The 19846-nt window shown below is 37.5% G+C and overlaps 1 protein-coding gene across 1 annotated transcript in view; it reads left to right on the top strand.

Annotated features, from left to right (window-relative positions):
* GRIK3 (glutamate ionotropic receptor kainate type subunit 3) overlaps positions 1–19846 on the top strand; it is a 708422-nt gene that overhangs the window by 666777 nt on the left and 21799 nt on the right. The window contains exon 13 of the mRNA XM_089688809.1: positions 4118–4335. Coding sequence (XP_089544935.1) covers positions 4118–4335 — 218 coding nt within the window. The remainder of the gene's footprint in view (positions 1–4117; positions 4336–19846) is intronic.

Below are 19846 nucleotides of genomic sequence, written 5' to 3' on the forward strand. Positions count from 1 at the left end.
CGAATTTGCTTTCTTTCCTCCCTTTTTTTGTTTTGTCCCAATACACACAAAGGGAATAAACATGTGTATAGCAAAACATGTGTTAATGCAATACGTTTCGTGAGAAATACATGATTTCCTGGAGAAATATCAAGGGTGCCAACAATTTCGGCCATGACTGTAACTGCCAACCTCCCCAGCTGCATACTCACCTACTGCTCTGTTTTACTATAGGGAACAAAGAGGGAGAATTAGTCCTGTGTAAGCTGTGATTTGTGACTTACGTTTTTTACAGAGCTTATAATTTTCTCCCTGTCCCATTTCCCCACACTGAGTACCTGAGTGGACAGTTGTTAACCACCTTAGCTGTATATCCCTTATGGACTAGAGCAATTTTCACCTTTCCACCATGGGTGGCATTATTTAGGATATCAAAATGACACATACATTGTTTTTTGGGAGGGGGAAAATATGGTACTTTCCTCTGGCAATATTATTATACAAACAATGATTTTATTTTCTATGGAATCAATAGACAAAAAGACATGAAAAATTAAAAAGAACATTGTTTTTCTGTCTTGATCAATGTTAAGTAGTTTAACTGGTAATGAATGTATTTTATTCTACAATTTGTAACCTTTTCAAATGAAATTAAACATGATGTTTCTGATACAAAGCATGACAAATTTTAAAATGCATTTTTTTTTGTTTTTGCTAATTTTTTTGTTATGTGACACGGAAAAAAGTAACAAACTAATTGAATGAGAATAAAAAACATAGAAACAGAAAAAAAAAGAAAAAAATCAGCAGAAAAATAACAGCTAAGGGGAGAAGGAAAAGAAGGACATAATTAGGGCTGATTAGGGTTAACAAAGGATTAATAAGTGGTTAAATAGGAATAAATTGTATTAGAAAAAAATACTTGTAAGGTTACTTTAAGTGATGTCATATACAGATCATAAGTCACACCATTGATCTGCATAGTAATATTTTACTGGTAAGAGGGAGAGAAGTTGAATGCAGGAGATTCCTTATGTTTATAATTCTCAGGTGGTTAAAGTAGAGCTCCAGTGAAAATAAAAGTCAGCAGCTACAAAAACTGTAGCTGCTCACTTTTAAAAAATGAACACTTTCCTGTCCCTCAACCCCGCTGTGTCCCCCCCTCAGCCAGCTTCATCAGCCATCCTGTGTTCCTGGTGCCGGATTCTTCAGTGTGGGCACCCGGGTGTGACAGCTTGCGGCTTCACAGCTGGGTGCTCACTGTGCATGCGCGAGTAGCGCTGCACTTTCTGAATAGTCCAGTAATCTTCTGGAACCTGTCACACGTCCCAGAAGACTATGGGGAGGGAGGGGGGAAGGACAGCTTCCGCTTCCAATCACCTAAGCAATCACAGCAGAAGTGGGAGCTGGTACCTGTCAATTGTGGGTACCCACTCCCCAAAGGTGTCAATCTATAACTTTTTTAGGGTGTAACATGTTACCAAAAGAGCACCTGCTTGTGCCCCACTAATCTCCTGCTATGACAGGGCGCAGAGGATATGATCCCTGCACCTGCTGTCAAAATCTAACCACATTTAGACAGCGCTATAGCTGAATGACAGATAAAGCACTGTCATCCAGTTCTGGGAGGGCGTCATATGACTTCCTCCCAGAAAGCGTACCCAGCAGCACGCACCCGTCGCTCTCTGTGATCGCTGTGTCCTTTGGACACAGCTGATCACATGACATGGTAAAAGGCCAATCACAATGTCCTCTTACCACATGATCAGCTATTTCCAATCACAGCTGATCACCTTGTAAATAAACTTGCTGGTTATCGGCAGTACTTTTCTCACGCTGTCACAGTGTGAGGAAAGTACTGCTGATAACCAGCAAGTGTCAAAGGAGACATCTGCACTGATAATCAATGCACTAATTATCAGTGCCCTGATTGTCAGTGCAGCCACAAAAGTGCCCATCAGTGCCCAACAATGCTGCCTATAAGTGTCAACAGTGCTGCCCACCAGTGCCCAACAGGGCTGCCCATCAGTGCCCCATATTGCTGCTCATCTGTGCCAATCTGTGCCTGTCAGTGCCGCCAGTCGGTGCCACCTATCAACACTGCCAGTCAGTGCCATCAGTCAGTGCCGCCAGTCAGTGCTGCCAGTCAGTGCCGCCTATCAGCGCCGCCAGTCAGTGCCCTTCAGTGCTGCCTATTAGTTCCCATCATTGGCACATATCAGTGCTGCCTCATCAGTGCTGCCTATCAGTGCCCATCAGTGCTGCCTATCAGTGCAGCCTGATCAATGCACATCAGTGAAGGAGAAAATATACCTGTTTGCAAAATTTTATAACAGAAAAAGTGAAAAATTCTTTTTTTTAAAAAATTTTCATTTTTTTCATTTATTTGAATTCTAATTTCATATACAGTATTTAGAAGGGGCAGTTCCAATTGTTAAATAAATATGTATGTTGTGAATCCTGATTTGAAGTATAGCTCTATGATTGTGCCCAACCTCGTGTGACAAAGCATTTCTATGGCCTGCTGTGTTTTTTGATCAAGCTGAAGCATACACTACTATTCATGTTTCTTATCTTACATTTACAGCAAAATAAAATAGTCTAGAACAGCCTTTTTCAACCAGGGTGCCTTCTAGGGCCTTCAGGGGTGCCTTGGCAAAATGCCTAAAAATTGCCTCAAATTGCCCCAAAACTGTGTACAAGCCAGCAGGAGGATCAAAAATAGTCACAGGTTTCCATAGTTTAACATTACAACCTTGGGCACTATGCAGGTCAGCCACCAGCATCCTAACAAATGCTGACGTCATTGGTTGATAAGGAGTACATCAGGCACCTGCACAGCATCCTTGTTTGCCCCACCCTTCTATGTCAGTACTGGGGTCAAGTTAATTGTGTAGGCTATAGAAAAAGAGGAAAAAGAAATGCTAGAATACTAGTCAGTACCAGTGGGCAAAAGGGTATTTGCTTTGAAAGAATAAATCACCTCTAATGTTGGATGCCCAACATGTTTGGTAGCTGCTGAACTATGCAAAACTATTAGCTGACTTTTTTACATTTTAGAGTGAGGTGTCTCGAGATTGTCCATAATTTTAAAGGGTGCCTTAACTAGAACAAGGTTGATAAATGTTGGTTTATAATGACACTTTTATTATTTGTTGTTATAATAACAATTGTAATGCAATTCATTTTGGCTATTATATTTCTATTATGTAGTATGCTACTGGTTTCAAATGTTTGAGGTTGATTTGCTAAATTGGGAACTACAAAATCTCAGATCTGCAGAGAAAGAAATGAGCTTCTGAGTTTTTTTGTCAAAGTTTAATTGAACAAGCTGAAGTAAGAATCTGATTGGCTACCATGAACAGGTGCACCAGATTTTGCACTCTCCAGTTTTAGTAAATTAACCCCTTTAAATACGATAATTTCCTTTTTTAGTGACTCGTATTAAGCTGTAACTTTCTTGATCTTCCATACACAGTTCATTAAAGTTCTGCTGGAATATTTAAAATATTTGATTGTAAAGTGATTTTTAAAACACTTTATTCCTGTTTTTGCACCAAACATATCTTTTGGAATGGCCAAAAAGTTCAACCTTGGTTTCATCATGCTTTTGGAAGACTTCAGATGTGTCTTTACAAACTTTATCTAGGCTTGGATGTTTTTCTTTGTAAGAAAAGGCTTCCATCTTGCCACTCTATCCCATATGTTAAAGTTGAACTCTAAGCTAATAGATAATATACAGTTTAAATGTATGTCTATGAACTGGTTTACCTGTTAAAATATTTGTAATTTTGTTCAACAAACCTTGTGATCTAGGCTTCCCAGACATCATAGCTAAATCTCTGGCCTTTCTGTGATTGAACAATGTAGGAGCAGCAGCACAATGATGAGTTCATTCCTGTGCTCCCCCCCCCCTTCCCCAGTTGGCATGCTAAGTGCAGAATACTGCTTCCCCATCTGCTGGTCAGAGTACTACTTTAGAAGGTGCTACAGGAGGCTAATATTCAGACAAATTCATTAACAAATGCTACTTCTATTTTAAAATATATTTATACATTTTAATCAACACATGACTGGATTAAATGGAGATTCCTTATCTGCTTGGAGATTAACTTTAAAAAAACATTTTGTCTTTTAGGATCAGAGCTTATGCCCAAAGCTTTGTCAACAAGGATTATTGGTGGTATTTGGTGGTTTTTCACCCTTATAATCATATCATCCTACACCGCCAACCTCGCTGCCTTCCTCACAGTGGAAAGAATGGAGACGGCCATTGATTCTGCTGATGATTTGGCAAGACAAACCAAGATAGAATATGGAACCGTTCTTGATGGAGCCACTATGAATTTTTTCAAAGTAAGTACTTCATATTTATATATTCAATTTTCTGTGATTAAAATATGTTGTGCTACCATGTGCAGGAAGGAATATCGATATATTCAAATTCATGCATGTTTCCTGATCAGTTCCAGTGTATGTAACATTGACAATGTAACAAATAAGGATGATGTTACAGAGACCTGAACTTTTGGTTTGATCAGGTAGATATGCAGTTAAATGCACAGAGAAAATAAATATGGCAAGTTTTCCATGCGATGAAAAAACGGCAAATGATCACCAAATCAGTCATTCACTGCTCTGCAAATATGCCCCAGGTTTTTATCTTATGTTTACAACCACTTGTAAAAACTTTGCTTGTGCTGATGAAAGAAATGCTTCTGTAAAGGTTTGATTTCACTGACGGGCATAGCAGACAGCCTTTTGGAGCTTTCCTCCTGTCTAAAATTACATATATTCAATGTTACTCGTATAGTCACATATAAGTAAAACGTTAACAAACTGTCCAATATTTATTCACGTTTTGAAAGAACCCAGTTGTGAATTATACTGTATAAACCATAGTATGCAGGTCATAATATTATATAGGTTACAATTACATACAAGGTAATCATTTTTTTTACTGAATGTTTGGATTGTTAACCTATGTGATGTCTTGTTCAGGCAAATTAAAAAATAATAAACAAAAGGAAAAAAGAAGAAACATTGGATGCGTCAGAATTGTGTGAATTAATTCATTTGACTCTAGTCTTAATAGCAGTAACATTTCCATTTTCTAGTTCTTTACAGAGAACCTGTAGTGTTCAAGAAAATATTATCTAGCAAAGAGCAAAAGAGCAAGTAGAGAGAATAACCAAGACATGGTTATGGAACTAAGAAGGCCACCTTTATAAATAAATACCAAAGTTTTCCTTTTATTGCTGTGTAATATTTTCAAATATTAACATGTTTATATATATAATATGAATTATGCATTGCATACCTATCAATACTGGTTTTCTTTAAGGTCTCATGCACACAGGAATTTTTCAACTCTCCTAGAAGCCAGCAGCGTTTTTGCAGAAAAAAATGCCTGATGATTGTAAAAGTGTCTACAGGCGTCAAGCACTTGAGTGGTAATTCATTTAATTGTCCAGAATAAATCATTTATTCTGGCCACTGAAATTAAATAATGCTCACCTAGCTTTAGTGAGATTTTAGACACGTTTAGAAATGTCAATTGTTTTTTCTGCCCAAACTCTGCTGTTCATGGATGCACAGGCAGTGGGTTTTTTCATGCCACTAAACTCTGCTAAAAGTCTATGTGTGCATGAACACATAGACTACCATGCAGGGGAGTTTAGAGACAGCAAAAAAAAATGCCTGACTCCCCTAGGAGCAGCTGCAAAAATGTCCTGTGTGCATGAGGCCTCAATGAGAAAGAAGGATTTGGAGGTATGAGTGAGATTTCAGATGAAACTTGAGTCATACATAATAGTATGACAAAGGAAATCACATTGTTCTTATTAGTGCTTATTCACATCAATTCAATCAACTCAGCACAGAGCGATTTTGGAAAAGGTTCCTGTACTACTTTGGTGTGATTCCAGCGCACTTTTTGACCCATTGAATATGTAAAATGCTTCAAAGTAGCATCCAAGTTGCCCAACATAATTGCACTGAAAGTTCTGAAGCACATGTAGTCCAATGCACATTTGTAAAGCACAGGGCTGTGTTCTGAAACTATTCGGTGTGTGTTTTTTTTTTTTTGCTGTAGCAGTATGGCCATGATACAGCTAAACTGTTGCTTTAAATATTATAATTTTTTGTAGAGCTTTACATATGTATTATACATTCACATCAGTCCCTGTCCTCAAGTAGCTTACAATCTATGGCCCCTAACTCATATTCATACATACTTGGGCCAACTTAGATTAATCTTCCAGCATGTATTTGGAGTGTGGGAGGAAACCCATGAAGGCAGAGGGCAAACATGCAAACTTCAGGTACAACCCTAGTGCTGCCAGGCAGAGGTACTAACCATTTAGCCACTCTGGTGCCCCATGGGGTCCTTGGTGATTTTATACGTACATTTGCTCATTACGTATGAAGGTTGTGCTTCCTGCTTACTAACTGTAGTGCACTGTATTTGCAATTTATTGTGCTTCACAGGTTACAGTTGCTGAAAACAATACATTTCTGTACTAATATAGTACAGTTGAAAAATTTTCAGGATACGTTTTTGGTGGTCTGCTCCCACACAAGCACACATAGACACATACCACTCAACTGTGTTGTTGCAAGTACACTAATAAATCTATTAACACAATAATTAGTTTGTCTCTGTAGACATGTACAGTATGTAAATAGATTAAAACAAGCTCACAGTTGCAGTGGGCTCTGGACTTTAATGTAAAAGTGATCCTGGTTGACTGTGGAGCTTTTACATGTCTGGTATGTGGTGTACTCCTTTCAGTGTATTTTTTTCATGAAAATATAGATTTGATAAATAGTTCTACAAATATTTTGCATCAGTAAAAAATGTAAACTACCACCTTTTTATTCTACAGGGCCTCTGCTTTCAGAAAATATATAATATTCTGGGGGGTTTAAGTACTCTTGTAGCCATAAATACAGAATTTAACATGTGTGTGAAAAATTACACAATTGCTTTGGAGATGAAGCGGTTAAGCATGTACCTGATATACAGACAAGCAAGAGAGGGAGAATCTAAAGTTCTGTATATGAAATGCTATCAGAACAGTGAACATATCAAATTTGAATGCCATATTAACCCCTTCACGCTTAAGGGGAGAACAAATCTTAATGCCAAAGTACAGTTTTGCAACTTTGACATGAGTTAGTGGAACTGCACATATCATCACAACTACTTTGTGCATTCAGGTGGAAAATACCATGTTTTTGTCAGGACAAATTGGGCTTTCATTTGGTGATAAATGGTAGTGAATATCTCCTGATTGTTTAAAAATTATTATCAAAGGAAAACTGGCCCAAAATAGTAAAAATATTTATTTTTTTTTTAAATTTAGCTGTATATTTCTTTCTACTACCATAACCTACCACCAAAGAACAACCCAAAATAAATTTTCCTGTTGCTGACAATTGCAGCAACACCACGTATGTGTATGTGAGTTGTTATTAGTACCCGTAGTACAGTCCAGAAACAATAGTGCGCATTTTGCTTTTTTTTTTTTTTTTAATCTTACCTAAAATACACCAACACTAACTGACACTGATACTATTTTAAAAATGTAAAACCAAAATCCTAACCAAAAAAAATACTGGCCCTGACCTTTTACCCTGACATTGACCTTTGACTCTGACCTTGACCCAAACACTAACCCTGGCACTGACCTAGATCAAATCTTTATCTAGGTATTTTTAGTTTTTTAATTTTATTTTTATTTTTTTTTTTTTTACAAACACTTGTTTTTTTTTATCTCTACAAGGGTAGAGATACAATATATCTCTATTCCCCATTCAGAGAGAGAAGACACAGGAGCGGGCTTCACAGTGGCTGATCGCTATGATACCCAGTCAGAGGCTATTACAGAGATCAGGTGACCCAGAATCCGATGTTCCGGGTCCCATAATTACTATGGGACCCAGGGCTCTCAGACCCCAATCTCTGTGCTGGGAGCATGCCAAGCAGCACGGTCCAAGCACAAAGACAAGCACGAAGATATGCAGCCCCACGCAAAAAAGCCCAGTCCACTGGGGCAGCATATTTTTGTACTGTCGGCACCAAGGGTTTAAGATTCTTTTCAGATACATGTTACATAAATGCTTAATTCTGTTCACAGACAGTGTGTTATATTTTCCCTTTAAAAGTAAAGTATCTCATAAACACTATGTGGTATTAAGTAAGAAGGGGGCGTGGAAAGTAATGTTTGTGGAGATTGAAGTTTCAACTGCACAATAATAAATAGCTGTTCAATGAATGATCTACAACTAGGCTAATAAATCAGCCAGCACCAATGCAATTGATCTCTCCATTGTAGATGTTATTAAATTGGAAACAACACATAAATAAAAATGAATGTAAGTACTTGAATTCATTTGTGAACTGGCAGCACCTGATATAATAATAATAATAATTGTGTCGATGTTGGGGTGGGCAAGAGTAAGTGTAGAAATTTAGCATAGAGATGAAGGTAATATTCAGTAGAACATACCTGCCAACTTACATTTTCCATATTGTGAGTCTTTGGCAGCAGTGGAGGTTTAAACTAACTACCAAAGTACTGTATATACTTGGTGTGTCATTCTGATAAAGGAGGCATATGTCCCACATTGAGTTAGAAATAATAATTATCAATATCTATAAATTATTATTATATTATTATACAAGGTTTTTATAGTGGTAACAATTTTCACAGTGCTTTACAATATAAGGGGAGAAGTACAGGTACAATACAATAAAATGCAAGAGGGATCAGAGGGTCCTGCTCATAAGACCTTACAATCTAATTAGGGCAAGTGCTACAAAAAGTATTGACTGTGGGGAATCAGCAGAGGATGGGAGAGGTTCTGGAGGAGTCCTGGAGCTGAGTATGGAAGCAGGTGACAAGAGAGCTAGAGAGCAGGAGGTCTTGGGAGGAGCAGAGAGGATGGCTTGGGTGATATTTAGAGACAAGATTGGTGATGTAGCTTGGGGCAGAATTGTAAATGACTTTGTATGTTGTTGTTAGTATTTTTAATTACATTTTCAGGAAAACAGAAGCCAGTGGAGGGATTGGCAGAGAGGGGTGGCAGACACTGAGCGGTTTGTAAGGTACAGTAGAAGAGTCTGGCAGCAGAATTTATGGTAGACTGGGGTAGGGGAGGGGGTTAGGCTGTGCAGATGTAGGCCTAAGTGAAGGGAGTTGCAATAGTCAAGAAGAGAGATAATGAGTAGCTTGATGGTTTCCATGCTGAATTTTAGAGATGTTACGGAGGTGAGGTCTACAAGCTTTTGACAGTGATTGGATTTGAGGCTGAAAGGTCAGGTCAAAGACTTGGATTACACCTAATACCCTGGCCTGAGGGGGGGGGGTACTGGTAGTTGTATTATTGATCTCTATTTAAAAGTCAGGGAGAAGGGCATGGACAGAGGGAAATACTGCAAATCACCTAAAGCAAGTGTTTATTATATTATAATGCAAAGTATGGAATTGTAGGGGTTGATTTGGTAAATATGACACACAACTGGATACAATGTCCATAGAAAACAAAGAGGATTACATTTTCCATAGAAACTGGTTATTTCTCGGTTGGTGTAGACATAGATAGATAGCTGAATGGGGTCCTTGGCATGGAAACAGCTTTGCTCCCCCCAACCAACTGACATTGATAAAGATTACTAAAGGCACAGAGATACCACCTAATTTACAGTTTTTATCAGAGCAGGAACAGAGGGATACGTTTTCAATGGATACCTGTTCCTAAAGCCTAGTACACACGAACAGAAAATCGTATGGAAAAATACCGCTTTTGAAGTGATTGTATGATAATCTGATCATTAGTACACAGCTTTCGTCCAAAATTATTTGAAGAGACAAGCATGAAAAATGTTCTCATACGTACCAGATCGTATGATTTTTGTTTAATCAGTACAGTTTTTGCCCAAAAATACAATACAAATACATTACATCACTTCCAATTTTTTTTCTGTCGTACAAGAATTTCCATTACTTTAGTAACCTCTTCACGGTCCTGTGTGCTACGGATGATCATTCGTCCAATATTTTCATCGTGTGTACGGGGCTTAAGATGACTGTCTAAAATGCGATTTCTCTTACTTTGGAGATATTTTCACTCACATTTTGTTATGTCTTCAGAACTGAAAATAAGATAATTTTTCCACAAAAAGTTTCTTTTACCATTATGTCCAAATCTAAAAACAACAGAAAAGACTTGTTGGTGATGTTTTTTAAAGCGCTCTGGCCTAGGTACAAATTATTCCCAAACACACTTCTCCCGGGCAGAAATTTAGAACATACAAAATATGCCCATGTTCACCAGTTGAAATATGAAGCATGGACAATTACATTACCAACATAAAAGGTTCATTGTGCTAATCCATATATGCATTTTATATTCTCTTAGTCCTGGATACCATCACCATCTCTGTTAGCCTAATTATGTCATGATGGTTCCAAATATAAAATCACATAAGGTCATCCCAGTCCCATGTGCCAAGTAATTATCATATAAGTATAACTTATTTAAATATTTTGGGGGGATGTTATATTTGATGTATTATAGTGTGAACAAGGTAGGCTATGCATTATGGACATATGCTATATGTTTTTGATGTATGTAAATTTTAAACGTTTACATTTTTTACACTGTTTTGAAATATTATTTTCATCATCATCATCAACATCATCATTATTCCTATTAGTATTCTGTTTTATATTGGTGTGTCTAATTTGGTAGGTGATGCAGGATATTCAGTATGTGCTTACCATGGCTCCTGAGATTTGTTTTGGCTTTCTGCATCAGTGAAAAGCCAGCTATTTCCTTTGAGGAGCACCCTTTTCCCTTTTAATACTTATATTTTATGATGAAAGTGAAAAGTGTGCAGGGGTGGACTGACCATTTGGAAACTCGGACAGTGCCCGAGGGCCCGGGGTCAGTAGGGGGCCCCATGAGATGCCCCTGGTACCTTTTTCATAGGCTTTTTTGAGTTTGGGCAAGGACACAGGGGCCCCATGATCCCCTATTGCCCAGAGGCCCCATGAGTTGTCAGTGCGCCCCTGAAAGTGTGTAAACATAGTCCAGTTTGCATAGGAAAATGTTTACCCAGAAACTATGTTGACAAAGGAACCTGCATAAGTTTGAATCCTATCCTTGCACACACCTTTTGTGACTCAGGCATGAATGTATGTGCAAGGTCAGGGATTTTTTTTATTTCACTTGGAAAAGTATACATTTTTTGTTTAGTTAATCAGCCCATAAGAGAGCAATGTGCATATGTAATTCTAGTCTTGAAGTTATGTTATGGATTAATCCATCAGAGCATCTTTGATTATCTTCTTTCTCTATAAAGTAGTACTATGAACAGACATCACATGAAATTTACTAGATTATCTATGCAAATATATGCAAGCAACTTTTTTCTTTGAAATACAAATGTGAAGTATTGGGAATTTTTCTGAATATTATTTCAACTAAAATATATTTTAAATGCATGCATATTAGAAGTAAATGGTTTGTACTCAGTTTTCTGTGATATTGGAGTTGGGGGGGGTGATATTTTATGAGGGTCTTAACAAAGAAAAACAAGAAGGGAAGATCCACTTTAGAATATAAATGAGCTCTATAGAAAAAGTAATTGTTTTATAGGTGGTTGATCCAATGAAGCAAGTCATTGCTTGAAGAGAATAATTGTTTAAAAAGTCCTTTGAGATAGATTGTGTGTTTAGGTCTTAATTTCATTATGTCTTGGGAAGAAACAATTTGTTAGAGATGGGAATGTAACATCTGGGAGAACAAATTACTTCTTTAAGAGGCATTCCTGTACAATTAAATGTAGGCTGTCATGTTTGAAAGTATTTTCAAACATAATTTTCAGCTAGAACTTAACCGTAATAGGAAAGTTACATGTTTTAAACTTTCATGTTTTTTAAATAAATGTATTTGCTTAATTACTAAGATGTGATGAACAGGTGTCTTAGTGAATACATTTTTATCAGACTTCCAATATTAACTTTGATGACTACATACAAAATTGTAATCAAACACCAAAAACATGCTTAAATACTAGTAGCCCTGTGATTTCAAACAGTCAAAACAATATATAGGAGGATATTAATAAAATGTGCTTAAAACACTAAAAACACTGTAAGTGCTACAACAAGAGTCCATAGTGTCTCCAGAAACATGGAATAAAAGAAGTGTCCAAATATAAATCTTTTTCCACCACACAGATTCCATCAATGTACTTCCAGTGATCCACTAGCCTTTCCCAACCTAAAATCACTCACCAGCTAAATATGCCTTTCATATTTAAGATAGGAATTAAATGTACAGGGTAAAATCATAAGGGTCTTAATCCATCTTAATATGGCACTGCGCCTCCTCCACTCATCCTCCTATAGATTAGTTTTCGCCAATAACATGTAAAAGCAAGAAATGTTCCAATAGTGAAGTAAAGCTTAAAACTCCAATACTGCTCAATAGACAAATTATTGGTATGTTACATGATAATAGTGACCACAACACATCTAAAGTGAAAACATCACACTATGGAACAGCCAGAGCCTCACCGCTATGATCAGCACCTGTTATGGTGTAATTTCCGGTCATATCACATCCACCTACATCACTTACGGTGTCCGCAGGACCATGCCCTGATGGGGAGGAGAGCACCTGAGTATCCAGTGCCGACTGAGTCGACTTCACTCCCTCTAACAGCAGCCCAGATAACGAATACAAATCTCCTCTGACAGCTAGATATTTTCTAGAGCAGTCATGTGCAAGCCAAAATATTGTCAGGAAAAAAGGCCTCAGCATTGGGGACACAACTGTGATGACAGCAGCTCTGCAGCAGGTACAATCCAGGCCCCTAGCACTTCAAGAACTGCTTAGGTTTTTTTATGTCCTTGTAGAGCTGATCTATCAGGGCATCCAGACATTCCCTCTCCTAGGCTGGTAGCTCCAGAAAATCTCATCCATGAACCCACTGTCTCAGGGAGCTTAGCATGAGTGTACAGCACTTCTCCCTCATTTTAATTTTAACTTTGATGACTGATATCCCTTAATGCAAGCATCTGTCATAATCAAAATAAAAAAAAAATTACACTTTTATGGCAGTAGGTCCCTTTAGAACTACTTGCACCTAATTCAGGCAGGTATTTGCACCAGTTAAGATAACATTACTGACATGTGAGCCAAATGCAGGTAATACTAACTACCAACACATAACATAATAACCTGTTTAATATGACAGCTTCCAACAAAGGGCTCTATCTTTGGCCCCATCCAGCTGTCAGCTAAGGAGATTCCCAGGGGAGTGATGTTTTATGAGGGTCTTAACAAAGGAAAACAAGAAGGAAAGATGCCCTGCCAAAAACTAAAAGTTAACTAATGGGCTGGTGATGTGAACACACAAATATTTTAGAAAATACATTAGTCACTGGGTGGGAGGTGGCTGATAATGGCTGAGGGACTAGTTCTCCATCAGGTTTGCCTTACTTTGGAGTGAAAGTTGATAGCAGTTGGTGGACTGGAAAGTTGCTATTGGACTGAATCCACCCACAGCTGTGCGCTGTCAAATGACAGAGAGGCAGACCTGACAGGGAAATAGTCTCTCAGTTCCCTATTAGGGCCCACCCACCACACATCCAGAACTCCAAGGCCAGGGAGGGAGCACATTGGGAAAAGAATGTCCAGTATGGACACTCTGACCTAAATGGGGGCACTGACAGATGAATTTACCTGACAGTTACTGTACATGAATGGGCGCCACAAGCACTGACAATTTTGATTACGGTGGCTATTTTACTGATAATTGGCACTTCCATTATGTTGACTATTGATTAAATGCCATAATTGACACATATATCTGTTCTGCTTTTACTGTTGCCTTTTATTAGGAATCGGTCTATTTCAAATGTCGCTATATGCAAAATATTACCTCCTAATAACTACTAGTCTATATGGACAGTATGGAAACTTGCTGACCTAATAAGATCCACATGCAGTCTTAACTTTCTATCAAGAAGACCAAAAGTAAAATTCAATGAAGTTTGTTACAAACTGACAGTTAAAAAAGATTTTTTGGGGGCATTTCTCTTCATTAAAAGAGAGGTAAAACAAAAGTAACTAAAAAATATGCTTAGGCTGGGAGTGTCCAAGTAAGGACTCTGCTACTGGTGGTAAAAGAGGAGGGAAGAAACTGAGCAATATACAAGGGCGCAAAACATCAAATACTAGCAGATGTGACAGCACAGGAATGCCAGTGCATTTACTTGTTACTCATTTATTGTAAATTGTTTATTACTCATTAAGTAGGTCCTCATTCTACTGTACAAAGTTCTTAGTAAGTGTTCTAATTTAGCTGAACATACAGTATCTAAATAAAAGTGATGTGTGGCCAGATTTGGTGAGGGGGTTTCAACGAGAATCACTCTACACGTTTCTTAGGGAAGGAATTTGTCTTCTGTTTCTTGCTCTAAATTTTAGAAGATTAAGCTCCTATTGAGATTTTTTTATGACAAAGTGCTTGTGAATAGAATGATTTTAGAATCTCAATGCAGTTTTTGGAACATGCGTACAACATTGTGTCCATTTGATGAAAATACTCAGGTGCACACTATTGGGTATACTTAAAAGGGCAGTGGAAGACACAGTGATGATGTTCAGAGTGCAGAAACCCATAGCAGTATGTCACGTATCACCCTTCATCTAATTAGACCACTCAGGCATGGGTCAATATAGCAAATACACTGTTCTTTGCTTTATTAAATAAAGCAGTGTGAAAGTGTTGTGTTTAAAATATTAAAAATGTAAATATGAGCTTATTTACTATAATCAATAATAATCAATAATAATCAATATTCTTGACAAAACATGTTGATATGTTTATATTTGTCATGCTGTGTTAAAAACACAAATACCAAAAACATTTGTTTCTGCTTTGACATGAAATGTTTCTGGGATTTTCTTGCACTTGCACCGCTGTTGTTTTACTCTTGCTGAGCTTCTTTTGTTGTTTAATGAATGCAATACAGTATGAATTAGGTTGACTGTAATAGACATTTCATGTAATATAGTGCATTGGTCATAGTTGTTTTGCTCAAACAGCATTTGTGATTCTTATGACATATCTGTGAATCTTCATTGTTTAAAAACACACACCATCAGCAGCAATGGGGAATATCAAAGATTCAGTGACATTAAACTTTATCATTTGCTACCACATGTCTTATTAGTTATGGACCAGAGATATAAGATATTAAGGTTCATAGTTCCTGGTAAAAGGCTGGTTTTATAGCTTCATGTCACATGTATGCAGCTAATGCACTGTCAAGACCAAGAAACATATAGCTTTTAAAATAGCAAACAATATGTTGATATTGATCAAACAGGGAGAGATAGTGTACCACTGCCTTTTCTTAATTACCAGTAGCCATCTTCAAGGTCACTACAACCTCTACTATTTTTATATGTTCAATTCATGTAGGCATTCCATTAATAAAGGTTCATAAAGTATACCAATACTTAAAGTATGGTATAGTAAGATACAATAAGACTAGACATTATATAGCTTACACTCACAAGAGATAGCCTTTGTTAATATTATTTGTGGTAATGCAGTGTATGTTTGGCATTCATAACATTTGGTTATTCTTAGAAAAAGGTTGACTACATATGTTTGATACACTAATAACTGTTGAATGATCACTTTTAGTGGCACAACAGCCATATGATAATAACAATGCCATAGCAGGCTCCAATGGAAGGGATAGTATTCATGATAGTTCAATACAGCTCAGAGGCTTGGATTAGTGGTGAATTGAGCTGGACTGCATTTCCTCAACACATAACTGTAAAGTTAATTTATTAAAATAGCTGAATCCAATACAGAGAAAGTGGGAGCTAAAGCTGGCCATATATGAGTTTTTTTCTTTTAACCAGTGGGTTGAACAAAAAAACTGATCAGATTCCCCCATCCAGGCACTCCATGTGGATGCAGGAATCCTCCCTGCTGTGTCATTGTATTACTTGCAGTGCTGATCAATCAAAAAAAATACCACCAGGCTGGTTGAACAGAAGTCGATCAGTTAATTGACTTCTGTTCAACCACAGTAGCCAAACATGCATCAAACTTCAGCCAGCCTCTGCTGAACTGGAAAAATTAGATCCATGTATGGCTAGCTTTAATTTGCTTAATTGCACTGTACTGCATTTTTCTGTTAAACCAATAGTCATGCATCAGTCAATATTTTACTGAACCTAGTAATTGCACTGTTCTATATCACCACTAGAATAGGCTGGTAAGTTATTCAAATATATGGACACAGGTGGTATAAATGGTACTACAGCTCTCTAATAAATCCACTGATGGTGGAAAGATATCTGTAACAGCAAAAGCGAAGAGAGCACACAACCAAAAGTCACTTGATAAAGGAGGCCATGCCTCCGAAAAACATCATCATGGCAACCTGACTTGTGTCCAACGTCTTCTCATTCTCCTCTGTGTTGTGGTTCTAATTCTACGGAGCGCACGTCCGAGCGCATGTGCAGTAACATAGGACCCTGGTGTTTCATAACATAACTGTCATTTCAGGCTGATAGCTAGCTTCTTGGATGTACCATTCATGGATCTTACAGCAGCCATCCAGGAGAGTTTTTGCACACTGTTGACATGCTCTTCTTACTACTATGGAATGTGAGTGTATTGGATGAAGGCTTCACTATTGTTGTTCTCAATAAAACTCTATTGCACTAGGGCGGTTGTGCATTCTCTTTCTCTCTTTTGTTGTCATTGAATATTTAGAGAGCCATACATTTCCTTTGAGAATACTGACTTCTTGAAGTCAAAGCATAGGCATACACTTGTCCACTCCCACAATGTTGTTCTTGGTCCTGTGCCATTTAGGAGGAAGAGTTTGTTGACATCTGCATAATGTAGAGCTTTATAAGTAATGCTTGTCAAATCTTGTTAAAAATGCAGATTTATTTTAAGAATGCCAGAAAATCAACCAGTCATTTAGCTTGGCCTTCATAATAGCAGTGTTTGATTTCATTAAGAAAATGTTAATTCTAAGGTATAATCTATGATTACTTAATGGTCTTGTGCCTAAACCTTTTTACATATCAAGTCTATTATAATGTATATGTCCCAGAGATAAATATGTACGCTCATTCAATATTTGTTTTTTTTTATCTCTGTATGGGGTTTCAGTTCACTACAGTAATATTAGTAAGTACTGTTATTAGATTGTTTGCTGTGGGTTTTTGTACTTTGTGCACAGCATTACTTAAAAAATAAACCACTTTTCTCCGGTGATAGGAAACCCAATGTCATGGTATCTTGTTCTTTCTTAGTTTGCCTACATACTGTATCTGTTGTTGGGGCTAGTTCAATTCCTTAGACACTTGGTTATCTCCTTCACTGGGGCCCACTGCATTTTGTGGCAGGCTTTGAAGGCAGTAGATCCCATAATGTATTGATAACTTTCTCCACAGTATCTGAAGGGGGTCTCATTGGACACTAGGCTCAGAAGTGTCCGTTCTCTCCACAGCAATAAAATCTATTTCCAGCAAATTGCAGGCTGTTGCCTTATTTACCTTTCTCAGTACCATCTTTTCTGAAACCAGGGCATTCACAGTTATCTGCATATCATTGAGAGATTGCTGCTTTTGCAATTGAGCTCAGGCTATGCTTTATCCTCTATCTTAGTTGCTAGAGGTAGGTCTTAGTTCCAGGCTGCAACTGCAGCCAACCAGTATTCTTCCTTGCTCCTCTCCTTGCGCTCTGTCAGTCCTTACAGGGAAGGAGCAATGATCTGCAGCCAATGGAAATGTTCTGCTGCACACCTTAAAGGGCGAGAAGAGGGCTACACTTGTAAATACATATTCTGAATATCTGTTGCCCCTAAAGCCCCCCGTCTTAAAATACCTTTAGTGCACCCTGAAAAAGATTAGAACTCCTTCCTTGGCACTGGGACACCACTTGACATACACAAACCAAATGACTCTCATTCACATATTTATTCAGTTATGAGTAATGTGAACTTTAGTTTACTGCATGAAAAACTTGGGCCTTTTCCTGACACAACTGACACACTGAAATGATGTTTATCAAACTCCTGTGATGAAAAATGTAGTGCAAGATCAAATGCAGTCTATAAACCTATTGACCCAGTGCCCTCTGAGACTCTTTCCAGAAAGAGGAAATTAAAATGCAATGCGATGAATAACCAGCAAAGCCATGCATCACGATAAGAGGAAAAGCTGGCATGAACACTACATTCCTACATTAAAATATCTTTTAGGTTTAATTAAAAAGAACATGCTGAAGAAGCATTAACTCCCTATGTCAGCCGATATATTTGTTCTCCTCTCCTAGATTCCTATATTGTTCACAAAAGCAGGATATTGCATTCATTATGTAATAACCTTTATAATACATTTTTTACAGACAAAAAAAACCCATGAAGGTCCAGATAGCATTTTCTTATCGGTATGAGCTGTAATCCGGCAAGGTAGTGACTGACTGTTGTTATTTGAGCCAGATTGTGGTAGTATTGGCAGACGGCAATAGGGCAATGTGGGATCTTCACCACATCTCTGCTGGGACCACCAAAGTGAACATCAGTTATTAAACAAACACTAGTCTAAACAAAATCTCTTCTATAATTTATAAAGCATAGCAATTCACTTTCTGAAGCTATGAGATGCTTATGAGCAAGCAAGATGTGACCTGAACTGAAAGAAGTTTTCTAAAACAAAAACACTAAATAATTTGCTATCTGTGCTTGCTCTGTTTCCTCATCACTATGAGAGACAGCCTCTCTCTTAGTGATGGAAAATCTCATAAATGAATAGACAGAGATGCAAGTCCTTGGGCAAGTAAAACAGTCTACACATATGTTTTTCATCTGTATATTAAGATGTTTGCCTGGAGTTCAACTTTAAAGAAACATATAACAAAGTGAATACATAGGCAGTAATTGCTGAAGTCTTTCTGAATATACTAGTTTCTTGACTGTCTGGCTTTAGAGCAGATTTTTGACTCTTGACACCTATAGTCTAAAATGTAATACCATTGTACATCTTACTGCTTTGTCTGCACGTCAATGAATACATGACAGTACAATGCATGTTAACATTTTGTTACATGCTTTGAAAGGGTAAAAATGGTTGTTCACACAGTTCATATACAATGTAAATGTATTCTGTTCTCAACTGATGACCAGTCAAGGTAAGTCCTCACTATTCTTCCACTACATTCTTAGAGCACAGAATGACTGCAGCTGTCCACTTTTTAACTTCAAACCAAGTAAAGTACTTTTCAAACAGCCATGCCTTGGCTATGAGTATCCCTTAACGCATCATCCAAAGATCAGTATTGTAAGTAATATTTTAGATGCTTCAAACACCTTTGGTTTTATTAAATTGAATGCAATAGAAACATTTTTCTTCATTTATTTGCTTAGCCAGAGTTGTGAATTGCAAATTCCCCTTGAAATATGAAGTCTAAAGGATTCCATGATGGCTGTGGGTGAGAGTAATCTGGCTGAAGATTGCCAAAAGGATGATCCACAAAACAAATTTAGTTTTACTACAAGACAGATATTTCTGTGTGCTTGTCTTTCTGATGATAAGTTAAGGTTTCCTGGTTGGTAAGGTGTGACTGTTTGAAAAGCGTTTTACTCAACTCATGAACAACATTCCTGCCTAACTTGGATATAGCAACAATTAATAGCATTACATACTGTATGTTCCTTAGCTTATTATTAACTTTGCATTATTGAAGGATAGGGGATTAAAAGAAAAAAAGTGCAAATGTTTTAAAACTTTGGTTTGTTAAGTT

The sequence above is a fragment of the Staurois parvus genome, unplaced genomic scaffold, assembly GCF_062004578.1.
Source record: "Staurois parvus isolate SC_StPar_1 unplaced genomic scaffold, SC_StPar_1.0 ptg000454l, whole genome shotgun sequence".
In the NCBI taxonomy this organism is placed as follows: Eukaryota; Metazoa; Chordata; class Amphibia; order Anura; family Ranidae; genus Staurois; species Staurois parvus.